At 38.6% G+C, this 13,533-nt stretch overlaps 1 protein-coding gene across 9 annotated transcripts in view; it reads left to right on the top strand.

Annotated features, from left to right (window-relative positions):
* SHPRH (SNF2 histone linker PHD RING helicase) overlaps positions 1-13,533 on the top strand; it is a 96,537-nt gene that overhangs the window by 67,409 nt on the left and 15,595 nt on the right. For all 9 annotated transcript variants that reach the window (XM_081829107.1, XM_081829102.1, XM_081829105.1 and 6 more), the window contains one exon: positions 465-653. In XM_081829107.1, the coding sequence (XP_081685233.1) occupies positions 465-653 (189 nt within the window). The remainder of the gene's footprint in view (positions 1-464; positions 654-13,533) is intronic.

The following is a 13,533-nucleotide window of genomic DNA, read 5'->3' as shown; positions in this document are numbered from 1 at the left end:
TTTTTAAAGATTTTATTTATTTATTTGACAGAGAGAGACACAGCGAGAGAGGGAACACAAGCAGGGGGAGTGGGAGAGGGAGAAGCAGGCTCCCCGCAGAGCAGGGAGCCCGATGCGGGACTCGATCCCAGGACCCTGGGATCATGACCTGAGCTGAAGGCAGTCGCTTAACCAACTGAGCCACCCAGGCGCCCGAGAACACCAACTTCTTACAAAATAATGGTGGCTGACTGTTATGCTCACAATTAGAGTGAGTAGAACTAAAGACTATGAAAGCGTACTCTGGTTGAACTAAAAATGAGTTAATTTTTACAACTTAGCTTTTATGACTTAAAGAGTGTTAACGTCATAAAACATATAGGAAGTGAAATTATGACTCCCTTCTCTTTTTAATATATTTATAGATTAGAAGGCATCTTTGATAGCACCTCACTGAGGTATATTCTGTGTGTTTTCTTTTTCAGTGGGCAGTACTGACCTGTGGACACTGTTTCTGTAACGAGTGCATTTCAATTATTATTGAGCAGTACAGTGTGGGATCTCATAGAAGCTCCATTAAGTGTGCCATCTGCCGCCAGACCACATCTCACAAAGAGATCTCGTATGTCTTCACCTCAGAGAAAGCCAGCCAGGAAGAAGACATTCCTGTGAAGGTAAAGTAGGTTAAGGACATTTGGAAGCATCGTCAGAGCAATGTAGTAGGAATCAGTACCTGACAGTGAGACCATCAAAATCAGAGCAAGGCCAGCACAGTGAATATGTAGAAGCCACTGTTTCTGTCTGTAGGAACACTGCCCGAAAGCCTCAGCTTTACCATCTACACTTTCTATGTGGGAGGAAGGCAAGAAGGCTTTTCCAAACATCGCTGGCCGTAGTCAGGTCCACTGTGGCAGAAAAGTAACATCTTAGAATTTCAGTTCTCCATCAAATTTGATAGTATTTCTGTGTACTACAAATAGAGCTCTGGTTAAATTAACGATTTCCTTAAAGAAAGCTTCTTCCTCATACTCTCATTTGCCTAGATAGCAGGAAAAAGGGATGAGCCCAGCCTAATTGGAGGAAAAAATAGAGTGCTTTGAAGTTAATAGAGACTGTCACAGAAGGAGGTGTAGCGTACTTTCAGATGACACGGATTGGTATTTCATGGTAGAGCCAAAAGTTGGCTTTATTTTCCTAATTTTTTCCCGTGCTTCATTCTGAATTCCAAGAAAGTGACTAGAATTTGAAATCCAAACAGGATCCATAATTGGACTTTGTCTAAGGGGCATTTATCTAATGAAAAACCTTTATTAGGGAACTTGGGTGGCTCAGTTGGTTAAGCAACTGCCTTCGGCTCAGGTCATGATCCCAGGGTCCTGGGATCAAGTCCCGCATCTGGCTCCTTGCTCTGCAGGGAGCCTGCTTCTCCCTCTCCTTCTGCCTGCTATTCCACCTGCTTGTACTCTCTCTCTCTGTCAAATAAATAAATAAAATTGTTAAAAAAAAAAAAAGAAGAAGAAAAACCTTTATTAGACTTTTTTGTTCTTTGCCTTCCTTAAACATGCTTTTTTTTTCCTTCCTAACCAAACTTAGACAAAGGACAAATCAATATATGATTGTACTAGAGAATATAGGCCTGAAGGAGTAATTGAGAGTTAAAAATCCTTATTTTTAAGGATTGTATTTTTTGAGGAAAATTAACTACAAGTTGAAACTATCAGGAGTTAGGGCTCCCTCTCCTGACAAAAGTGTGGTGGAATTAAAGTATGTCTGATTGCTATTTATTCCTACCATTATTTGAGTAAAACCTGAAAATATCAATAACATTGCTTTCTAGTGTGTTGAGATAAACAGAATCCCTAAGTTGGAATGAATTTCATTCATTCGTTCGTTCCATACCAGTTTATTGGACACAGTGTGTGTGTGCCAGGAAGTGTGCTGGGCCTCACAGATACAGCAAACACTCCTGATTAAAACAGACATGATTGCTGTCCTTGTGGATTTTACAGTTTGGCCATGGGGGGACAGAATTTGAGTTGGGGCAGGCAGCAACAAACATTACACAAATAATTAATGTGTTATAATTGTGATAAGCCCTCCAAAAGAAAATCAAACCTAGCTCCTCTGAGGGAATGACAGTTAAGTAGATGCCTAAAGGATGAATGAATTCACCAGGCTGGGGCGAAGAGAGACGTGATCTTGTGGGGAGGAGGCTGCCAGACAGAAACAAACAAAGAACAATACATAGAAATGTCTGAGACAAGGAAGAACTCAGTGGAACTCAGTGGCTGCAGTGTAGAAGGCAGAAAGGACAAGTGATTGAAATGAGTCTGGAAACTAAAGAGGGGCCAGATGCTGAAGGGCCATCTGAAGATTTGAGAATTTTCTTTTCCTATAAACCGAAAAGCATTATATGTTATATGCAGAGAAATATCATGATTAGATCTGAATCTTTAAAAGATTCCTTTTATGCAGTGTGGAAATTAGATTATCAGGAATAGAAAAAAACAGAAAAACTTTGGAGAGAGCAGATCAGGAGGCCACAGTAGTGATGGGTGGCTTTGATCAGGTCAGTGGTAGTGGAGATAGAAAGAACAGTTATAGTCATGAGGTATTTGAAGGTTGATTTGTAAGATAGAATGCTGAAGGGATTGATGGTGATTTTGGAGGGGACCTCCCTGGTTTCTGATGTGAAAAATTAGGTGGATAATAGTACAGTTACTGATAGAAGGTATTTGGAAGAAGAGTACATTTAAACATACTGTGTTTGAAATGCCTAGGACATCCAAATAGCAAAGTATTGCTCTGAAATTCAGAGTCACTGGCATAATGATGTGTGAAGCCATGAGAGTGAATGAAATTACCTGGGGAGAGACACAGAAGTTAGCTTCAGACCAGGTCCCCTCAGACTTCAGAGCTCTTTAAAGGTTGAATAAAGGGGGGTAGATGATGAGGAGACCAGGAAGGAATAGCTGGAGGCATTGGCAGTCGAGGAGAGGCCACAGGGGAACCGCTTCAGTCAGGAGGCAGTTATCAGCCATATCCAGTGATGCGGAGGTGGCTCAGTGACACTGTGGACCAGTTTGGCTAATGGAGGTCATTGATAAACTTCAGAAGACTTCCATGGACATTTACAGGCAAAAGGCAGATTGGGAGGGATTGAAGAGTCAACAAGAAGTGAGAAAATGCTCAACCATTTTATAAATTTAGCTGTAAAGTAGAAAAGAGAATTATAACCAGCAAGAGATACAAAGTGCAGAAGGGGGGTTTATGGGTTTTTTTGGTTTTTGGTTTTGGGGGGCGGTTTTTGTTTGTTTTAGGGGTTTTTTTTTATGATAAAGATTCTTGAGTATGTTTAATCCCTGGCAAAGAAGGATAATTTGAAGATATAGGAAAGAGAAGGTATAATCTGCAGTGTAAGTTTCTTGAAAAGACAGAGTGTTGACATAGAGAAAGTAGAGATCTCATTCAAATAACAGGAAGAGGTTGGGCTACTGAGCAAATAAGCTATAAGGGTAGGTGTCCTTGTCAGAGGATGGGCTCTCTTAGTCATTTCAGAAAGGACAGCTATTCAGTACTCCAGATGTGACTGCAGAAGCAGGTGACCCAAGAAAGGTGGAGGAGACAAGGTGGAGGAGACAAGGTGGTGGGAGATGAAGTGGTAAAACTTGAATGTTGGAGGGGTTGTCCAAGGAGACAGACGTGTATCCTGTCTAGAGTTGAGATACAGAGTTAGGCACCAAAATTCTTCCGTGAATGAAAGGTAGTGTTCAGTAAATGATGACAGCGAAGAGTAGAATTAGGGGATAACTGGGTTTTATGAGGCCCAAAACAATGGAAATTTTTACAAAAATGAGAAATAGTGATCTGAAACCCGCATCAGGGACCAGAGGACACCAGTACTCATAGTGCAAGAAAATAGTGTGCTCAAAGGACAGCCGGGTTCTAATTAAAGCACGGAAGTAGAGCACAGTATTTCCACAAAAGGTTAAAAGTGGAAAAGTTTGTTGACCGTAAAGCACTAGTACCTGGGGAACCACTAGAGTTGGGGAGTGGAAAGAGAAAAGTGGGAGGGTGGGGAGTGGGAGGGAACTGCAGAGCAGTCTGGGAATAACACAACTGGCGGGGTTAAGTGATGAGAGGATCATGATTTCAAGGGGTCATGGAGTCCTGCTCCCTCTCTGGGAATCCCTGGATAAATGTGTATTTTTAAACCAAATGCCAAAGAGCCGCTGAGTGAAGAGGAAGGTGGTCTGTGGTGCAGTCTGCTGGCCGGTCCTGACGAGGCATTTGATGGTCAGACTTGATGCTCCTCCCCACCCAGAGAACTGCTTTCCTCCGAGCTTCCCTCTCCCTTTCTTGCCAATCCTGCCCTTTCCCTCTCCTTCCCTTAAAAATAGTCTTTCTTAGCCCTTCTTTCTCTTCTACTGTCTCTTTCTTTGGCCTCAGGCATCCCAAGGGCCACAGATGGCCCTCGGGGCTAAGAAGGGCCACTGACCCTGAGATAAAAGCATTCATCACAGTGTAAGGAAGGAGTGTGAGAAAGAACTGCTGTGTCAGGCTTCACGCTGTGAGGTTTAGGAAGCGATTGCTCTAGCTACCAGTAAACAGCACAGCCCCTGTGAAACTGAGTCATGGAGCCCATCAAACCCAAACACCTGCTCGTTTTATGGCACCTTTCCTAGACACACAAGAGAGCGGTCAGGACAGTTACATCCGCTGTCCTGTTGGGACAGGAATATCAGTGTACAGATACTGTTTATTATGTTCTGACTTCTTCCTGTCTTTCCTGCATACTGATGAACACATAAATTAATCGAAGCATCTCATAAGTTATAAGATTACAGAATTTACTGAAGTTCATTTTTGTATTATCATAGATGCATATATACTTGTATTTCCTTTTTATTAAACATGACTGAATATTATACCTATTATACTTGTAAGTTTTATCTGTCTTCCACATTCTCACATTACTTCTTGCCACATTTACTTTTGTTTATCTCACTGCCTTTACTGTCACCATTTGTGCCTGCCCCTTCTGCCTTCTGTCCCCTTTTCTGACTTCCGTCACGTTTCTGCCCTACTGTCTGCCACCTCCTCTCTGAAGCATCTGCCTGTTGTTTTCTCAGACTCTCTCTGCTTCTGAAACTACCCTACTGTACAGTCATACCATCTATTGTGAAGTTGAGGGAGTAATCATATATAAAATAAAGATGATTCTATGTGAATAATTAAGGCATTATTTTGAAATTTTATGAGTATTAGTTCAAACTATAGCTAGCCCTAGGAATTTTTTCTTTTATGTTGATTATCAGATCTCTGGCCTTTATTAAACAATACTAAGAAGTAATTTTTTTATTTCAATGAAGTTTTTGTATTATCTGAAATGTTTTTTTCACTCTAAGTAGTCATGTCAAGACTCTCAGAGCGGATAATATACATAATCATATAGTTGGTCTTGGATAAAAATTTGGAAAACATAGAAGTAGTATTAAATAATACAAGACATTTTTTTCTACTGGTATTTCACAATATAAGGAATCCTATTGATGGACCATAGAAATAAACTGAATATTGAGATCACAATGTTCCCTTTGTGGGAACATGTAAGTCAAAGACTGTATCTACCCTAACGTCTGTGTGACAGTATTCCTAAATGACCCTTGGAACACCTACTGGGCATTTCACAAAGTAAACAAAATTCCCCTTGCAAGTTCTGACAACTGCCAGGCATTTGGGATGGTGAAGTAGACTTCCTGGCAGAACATACGTGCCACGTGGCATGTTCCTTGTGTTCTAAGTTTGGATAGGTTTCATACAAAGCATTTTTGTCGGTGGAAACCCTGACCCTCTGATGGACACAGTTCTTATGTCGTACGTAAGAAGTCTCTATCCAGGAGCAAATATGCTACATGGGTATAGCCACAGCAGAACAGCAGCCTTCACAAGGGCACAGCTGCTTCATCTTCTCAAACTTTTGAGTGTCTAATGACTGGCCTGCTTCCTAAAGTAAAGATTTTTATCAGGCCCCAGTCCCATTTAAATTTTAACTCATTAGATCTGGGATCTTGTCCAGGAATCTGCATTTTTAATAAGTAAGTCTATTGATAATGGAGGTGTCTTACACAACCTCTTTGTAGAGGGAAGATAGAACTATATTTCTACACTCAAACTCCCCGAGAATTTTAGCAGTACCATGTGTCAAATTGTATGTGTAAAATTCTGTTGTTTCTTTCCTTTTCTTTTTTGAGTTTTTGTTCATTTATTCAAGGATGACTTGTGAAGTCTATCTTGTACTTTTTAAATATAATTAAACATCTGGATGAAAAAAACTGATTCCAAAATTCTGACTGAGCCTAAAATAATTTGGTGAATATAATCCACAAGCTTTATTTATTTAAATATATTTAGGTACCTCTAAATATTTTTATATAAGATATTTGTATATGAACCTTAACTGGTAATTTTAGAATGCAATTGTATGTTTTTGTTAGAAAATGTCATGAGTAAGTGTAATTATAATCATAAAAAACAATTCCTATTCATCGGCCAAGTTAGCACTTACAATTCTGAACTGTTAGGGAGTCTGGTGTTGAAGTTAGCTATAGCTTACAAAAATCAAACACAATAGAGACTTCTAAGATGTAAATTATCTTTTTGAAATTACTGTTCTGAAAGACTTACACTTCGCAGAGTATAAACTCCACTAAATGTGGAAAGGACATTGTTCATGAAGTGGGGACTTTGATTTATTCACTACTATATCCCCAGCATCTAGAACAATGCCTGGTATATAACAGGTACTCAGTGAGTAGGTGGATATCTGGATGGATGGATGATGCTTGGATGGATGGATGGATGGATGGATGGATGGATGGATGGATGGATGGATGGACAGACGAACAGATAAGCAGTTGATTACTATTTACATATAATATCCCTAAAAGCCTTTGGGTACAAGTAAATTTTTTAACTTTTTTACAGTTGCTAACCTATCTCTTTGAAATCATTATGCAAAGTGTTAAAGGGACAGAATGATATTTTTTTGGCCTAGTGCACTTGTAAGATTTCCCACTGCGTAGGTGGCATTTCCATTGAACTTCATTCAAGTAACATGTGAATGCTGGAAGAACCCAGCACTTGCCCCAGGCATATGCTTGAGAAGTATTCCTACTTCATGAAACCAATCATATAAGCTGAATAACTGCACTGAATTGTATCTGTCACTACCGACATGGGTTTTTAGTCTGGTGAACAGGTGCAGACAGAAATAAAACAATGTTAACTGATCTTACTCAGCAGAAATTACTGTGGATAACACAGGCGCATTCAAAGAGTTAGCTTTCTTTCAAAATAAAAGACCAGAATAAAAGTAACAAAAGTCAGGTAATACCAAGACAGAAATGACTTTATACTGAACATTCAAGTTATTTGCAAATCATAAGCCCACCATGAAAACCTAGAGAAAAAAAAATCTATTATCTGTCACCATGTTATAATCCTAGTTGGTCGTGTTACTGACTAGAGGACATAGTTCTTTTTTTTTTTGGCGAGGAGGGGAGGAGGCGGGGGTGCTAAGTTGTGTGAATTTGTCTTCTTTAAAGTGATGTTTTTCAGTCAGGTGAAATCTTCCAGGGACACCTGGGTGGCTCAGTCGTTAAGCGTCTGCCTTCAGCTCAGGTCATGATCTCAGGGTCCTGGGATCGAGCCCCGCATCAGGCTCCCTGCTCAGCGGGAAGCCTGCTTCTCCCTCTCCCACTCCCCCTGCTTGTGTTCCGTCTCTCACTGTGTCTCTCTCTCTGTCAAAGAAATAAAAATCTTAAAAAAAAAAAAATCTTCCAAAAAATCTCTAATCTCAAAACCTTTATAGTATGTTTTAATGATCGCAAAAATCAATCCATCTAATAACTGGAAGATTAAAATAAAATCTGTGCTGTGTTTCCGATGGGATGAGCTTACCTCTCGCAAAGCTGGAAGTCCTCGTCTGTGCAGGTGGCACAGATTAGGCATCCGTTTGACCCTAGAGCAGGAGGAGACGCTGCAGGCACAGGGGCGCCCAGCGCTCGAGCACGGACACGGCTCATAGGGCTGGTGCGCTCGCGAGGTGACAACCACAGGCCTCCCTCCCAGCCCCCGGATCTCTTGTCCATCCGTAAGAAATAAGGGTAGACAAAAAGTACATTTAGTTTTCAGTAGTAATAATTTACACAAAAGAAAGAAAAATAAATTCAGAATAAAATGGAATGCACACCATGAAAAGTATGCTGTCCTTCATTCTCCCTTATTTGCCTTGCCACTGTGATCAGTTTTAGTGCTAAAGATCACCTGTGTGACTTTAAATAATATACATAGGTTTTGTTTCTTAAAATACTAGCTGTAGACAGACAGTATCTGCTCTCTCCTCACTTCAAAATATGAGGAAATTAGTGCATCTGTTCCTTTCTTCTCTCTTCCACATCCTAATTTTTGTTGTAGTATCATATAGTATCATTTTGAATTTTGATGTTTATAGCATTCACATTTTATTACCTAATTATCGCTATGTCTTCCATATCTACAGAAAATCAGTAAAATAGTGAACAATATTATACACTGTAGAGCCAAGGAGAGTGATTGAAGTCATGTAGAAAGGAATATAATTCTAATCTTGTGGTTTTAAACTTTGCTTTTTGAAGAAAAGCCTTCCAAGCACTCCAGTCAAATGGAACTTCTGACTTTTTTCTAGAAATCTTCCTTAATGTCTGTGTGAACTTTATCTGGCACTAATAGCCCTGTAATGCTCATTGTAATATTTTTTTTCACTGTGCTGTACTGCTTCAAGAAATTTTAGCATGATAAGTGTGTGAATGGCAAATTTCAGAAAATCACTTCATTGTGCTTTCACTTTAGAGTGACAAGTGACTGATAGCCCCCTCTAATGTAAGCCATGATTTGAAATGTTTCCCATATACTAGTGTGTATGTATTTCACATATATGGAATATATATGTGTAAAGTCTCTAAAGATATGGCGTGCGTGTTGACATAAAGTAGTCTCTAAACAATATTCTCTCTAATGTTTGGTGAAAAATAAGACTGAGTGCATTCATCATCTGCACTGTTTGACTTTTTTCTGATGTTCCTCAAGGCCACTTTAGCCCTTAATTCTGCCAGTGGAGCAAAGCATAACCATGAGAATCCATAGATACTGCAGAGAAACAGTGAGAGAGGAATATGGACAGATTCAGTAAATAGAGAAAATAGAGGGGCTCAAGGGAAGAAGGACAGACTGGTGACAAAGGGCTATAATACAAAGCAACAGTAACTTTCCAGTCATAGAGCACTAGTTTTATTTCTATAAATCAAGTACAAATAGCACTTTGCTGCTACAGGAGGGAGATCTCATATCTCTTCTCCTTCCTTTCCTGCCTTCCTTAAATAAGGATTCTCAGCATTAGGAAATAGGCATAAAGGGAATAGAGTGAAGCCAACCACTGCATGTCTTCTACCCCATACTCAAAGGTTTTACCTATTCCCTCTTCTTTCCTCAATAATAAGACTTTAGGGAATGAAAAGCGGTACCTCACTCTACGAATGACCTGATGAGATACTTAGTCCCATTCTGGAGGGAGGAGTGTTGATCAAAGTCTAAATCAGTACTACTTGATAGCTTTATTATTAGAATTATTTCAGTCTACTGAGTATATGACAAAGAAACAAAAGTGAGTTTTCCATCCTTTTAACACATTTAACCAATTTTAACTCAACTTTCGGTTTTTAGAATTTTATAACATGAACCTGAGACTGTAGAGCTACTCCAGTCAAGTTTAACTCTGTGATGAAGATAAGCTAGTTGCACTTACTTAGAGTAGTTAAGAGGCTACATGACATTTCTGATCTTTAGTCATGCAACTAGACAACCTCTAGGCCAGACTTCATAAGAAATATTCTTTGTTGGCCTTTGGTGCTAATGGATATCGCTATTTTTTTCATTGCCTTGACTTCTACCCAAAAGTCTAGAGCTTTTAACTTTGCAGTTTATTTTCCAGAAAGTAGAAAAGCCACCTGTATATGTAGCTTGGAGGCCTTGTTTGGCTTTTGTTGATTAAATTACAAGCAAGGGAACAAAGATTTTTGTAAAAAATATTTTATATGATTCTCTTGCTGTAAAGAAGGAAAATTCCATCCTTTTTCTTCGTTAACTGTTATAATACTCTTGACTGCTTACCTCATGAGGGGAATACCAGGAGAGGTACTGACTTGATCTGACTGGTAACACTTTGTACGTCTCCCATCCTGATTCTCCAGTTGACCTTAGAAGTAGTACCTTAGGGAGAACAACCATGAAGATACGGTCAGTGGAGGGCAGAGGACAGATAATGTGTCTTTACTCCAAAGCTGGGTCTTCATCATTGATATTTCAGAAACATGAAGAAAAGCCAAGCATTGATCACGAAATCAGGGTTGATGGATATATATCTTGAAAAACCAAAGAGATTCTCAAGAAAGGATGGAAATGAGGAAAGGGACAAGAATTTCAGAAGAGGACGAAGGTGCTTATAATTAAATACAACTTTATCATTGTAATATATTAAGAAGTGATCTAGCAGTTTTGTGGGATTTCTGTTCCCATGTACCTTCCTCACGAATATATATCATTCTAACTTAACTTTGCATCTGTGTATTTACTGATACAGCTAAAAAAATAAGCTAAGTTGGACTGAGGCTACCAGTTTACCTGTCTTAAAAGTATTCATACTTTGTTACTTTGTTAACACCTTGCATAGTGATAGATTCTGGTGCACAGTTCCTCATTCTAATCTCTCTTGTGCCTCTTCTGTGATCTCCTCCAGCCTTGCCTGTATGTAACCCATCCCCTTCGTCGTGTTTTAACCTTTTTTTAACAAACTTGAGTACTTATTTTCTGTAGCAGTGGTCACATTGAATAGTATTCTCAGAAAACTGACAGATTTGAGCCAAATTTCATTTATGCATTTGAGATAAAAACATTAAAAAGAGCAGTGGAATGTGTATAGTACTCATTAAGATGGTATAATAAAACATTCACTTAAATTGCATCCAGGCCAAACCAGCAGTTTAAACCATCTTTTTTGTTATTTTTTATATTCTGCAACATGCATTAGACTGTATGTTTTGGGGAGTAAGGGAGTGTATCTTTTGATCTTTGTATGTTTAGTGCCTAATACAGTTCTTGGCATTTTTGTTAAATAAATGAATGATTTGAATAATCAAATATGAATTTACTTGAAATGTTGGGGGGACTTGAATGATGAGGAAAATGCAGAAGAAAGTCTGCCCTTTCTCTTTGTTCACTTTTATTGACTCTGCTGTAAGACCAACCATAGTCTTTTCAGTATTATTTTGGAACTCTTGCTTTTTCATTTGGAAGTAAAAAGCACAAGCAAGAAAGAGAAAAAAAGTTCATGAATGAGGGCATAATGTGGTGGGAATCTAGGTTTCTAAAGATTAAAGATAAAAGCCCATTGGGTTTGGGTGTCTGGGTGCCTCAGTTGGTTAAGCATCTGACTTGATTTAGGCTCAGGGTTGTGAGATCAAGCTCCACATTGGGCATGGAGCCTACTTAAATAAAAAATGAAAAATGATAGAACCATGGCAAAACAATTAGTTGAGGGAAAAGCTGCTCTTCTCCAAAAAAAAAATCTCTTATCTTTCCCTTATGAAAGACTAGTTAAATGTCAAGCACAGAAAAAATCTAATAAAAGTGTAAGATCAAAGAATATTTAATTTTTTTTAAGATTTTATTTATTTATTTGACAGAGAGAGACACAGCGAGAGAGGGAACACAAGGAGGGGGAGTGGGAGAGGGAGAAGCAGGCTTCCCGCTGAGCAGGGAGCCGGAGCCCGATGCGGGGCTCAATCCCAGGACCCTGAGATCATGTCCTGAGCCGAAGGCAGATGCTTAATGACTGAGCCACCCAGGTACCCCAAGAATACTTAATTTTTAAATCCAGTTGTCATTCATCAAACATTTGTGAGTTACTGTAACTAATGTATATTAATAAAGCACTTTTGCTTACATTATTGCATTTAACACAACTGTGAACCACATACAGAGAGGTAGGAAAATATTGACAACATAAATTTAACATATACAGTATATGAGAGATCCTATAAATCAGTAAGAAATGAAGACTTAGGTTTTTTTCTTCTTTAATTGGCAAAGGATATGAATACAGTTCCCAGAAGAAGAATTCTAAATGGCCAGTTAATGATATTCAAATTCAGTCTCAGGAAAATGTAGACTAAATTTTCATTTAGTCTACATTTGAAATGAAAATTTCACCTATCAGACTGGCAAAAATTTAAATTTTAACAACTGTGCAAAGAAAGAGACATTTTTAACCATTGGTAGTTAAAAGTTCCAGCATTTTTTTTAAAGATTTCATTTATTTATTAGAGAGAGAGAGAAGGAGCAGGGGGATGGGCAAAGTGAGAGGGAGAAGCAGACTCCCCGCAGAGCAGGGAGCCATCATGGAGCTGGATCCCGGGACTCCCGAGTTCCAGCATTTTTAGATGGCAATTTGAAACACCAAAATCCAAGTATCTACTAATTTTTTTGAGTCTTTGACCAATAATTCCACTTTGATGTGCCCATCCAATAAAAATATTTTCACATGCATCCAAAGCTGTAAGAACAAGTATCACTGAAGTATTGTTTATAATAGCAAAAAAGAATGCAAAAATCTAAATGTATATTAATAAGCAAATATTTAATAAATTGTTCTACCCTAAATGTACAACTGTTGAGGTCAAGTAAAGTAAAAATCCTACATGAATAGATGGCTAAGATACAGTGTTAAATGAAAAGGCCATTTTATAAAACATGTTTACAAATATTTGTGGAGTATGTATGCATTTTTATATAAGCTTCTAAAATGCTTAAGGGAGTCTAACAGGATAAATGCCAATTCTTAGTGGTGTTTTGAGAGGGTAGGGCTTTAAGAAAAGATTTAGCTTCTTTAATTCTGTATATTTCTGTTAGCTTAGTTGTCCAGTAAGCATATTTTGCTTTTATGTAATTTTTTTAAAGTTATCCAAAAAGTGCTTGTGATAGATACAGTAAATAAGACAGAAACCAGATCCTTATCTAACTTCTATTCAGTTTTTCTCCTATAGTTTACTGCTTTTCTATGTTAACTTTTTAAAGGTCAGTAATCCTTCATTGTGCATAGCATTTTCTTTCCATTTAGCAACAAATTAGGAATTGTTATTAAAATAAACTCAACGGGGGCACCCTGGGTAGCACAATCGGTTGAGCATCCAACTCTTGGTTTCAGCTCAGGTCATGATCTCCGGGGTCATGGGATCGAGGCCGGCGTATGGCTCCGTGTTCAACTCAGAGTCTGCTTAAGACTCTCTCCCCATCTCCTTCTGCCCGCCACCCCCCCACACACACATACATGCACATGCTCGCTCGCTCTCAAATAAATAAATCTTTAATAAAATAAAATAAATTCAATATATCCTCTTGTAACTGGGAGGCAACATTTTTAATGACAATTTATGATAATTTAAATGTCTTCAAGTAGGG

This window comes from Leptonychotes weddellii, chromosome 8, assembly GCF_054177405.1.
Source record: "Leptonychotes weddellii isolate Sample4059 chromosome 8, ASM5417740v2, whole genome shotgun sequence".
Classification (NCBI taxonomy): Eukaryota; Metazoa; Chordata; class Mammalia; order Carnivora; family Phocidae; genus Leptonychotes; species Leptonychotes weddellii.
Note: the sequence above shows the minus strand (reverse complement) of the source record. Positions and strands in the feature narration are given on the sequence as shown.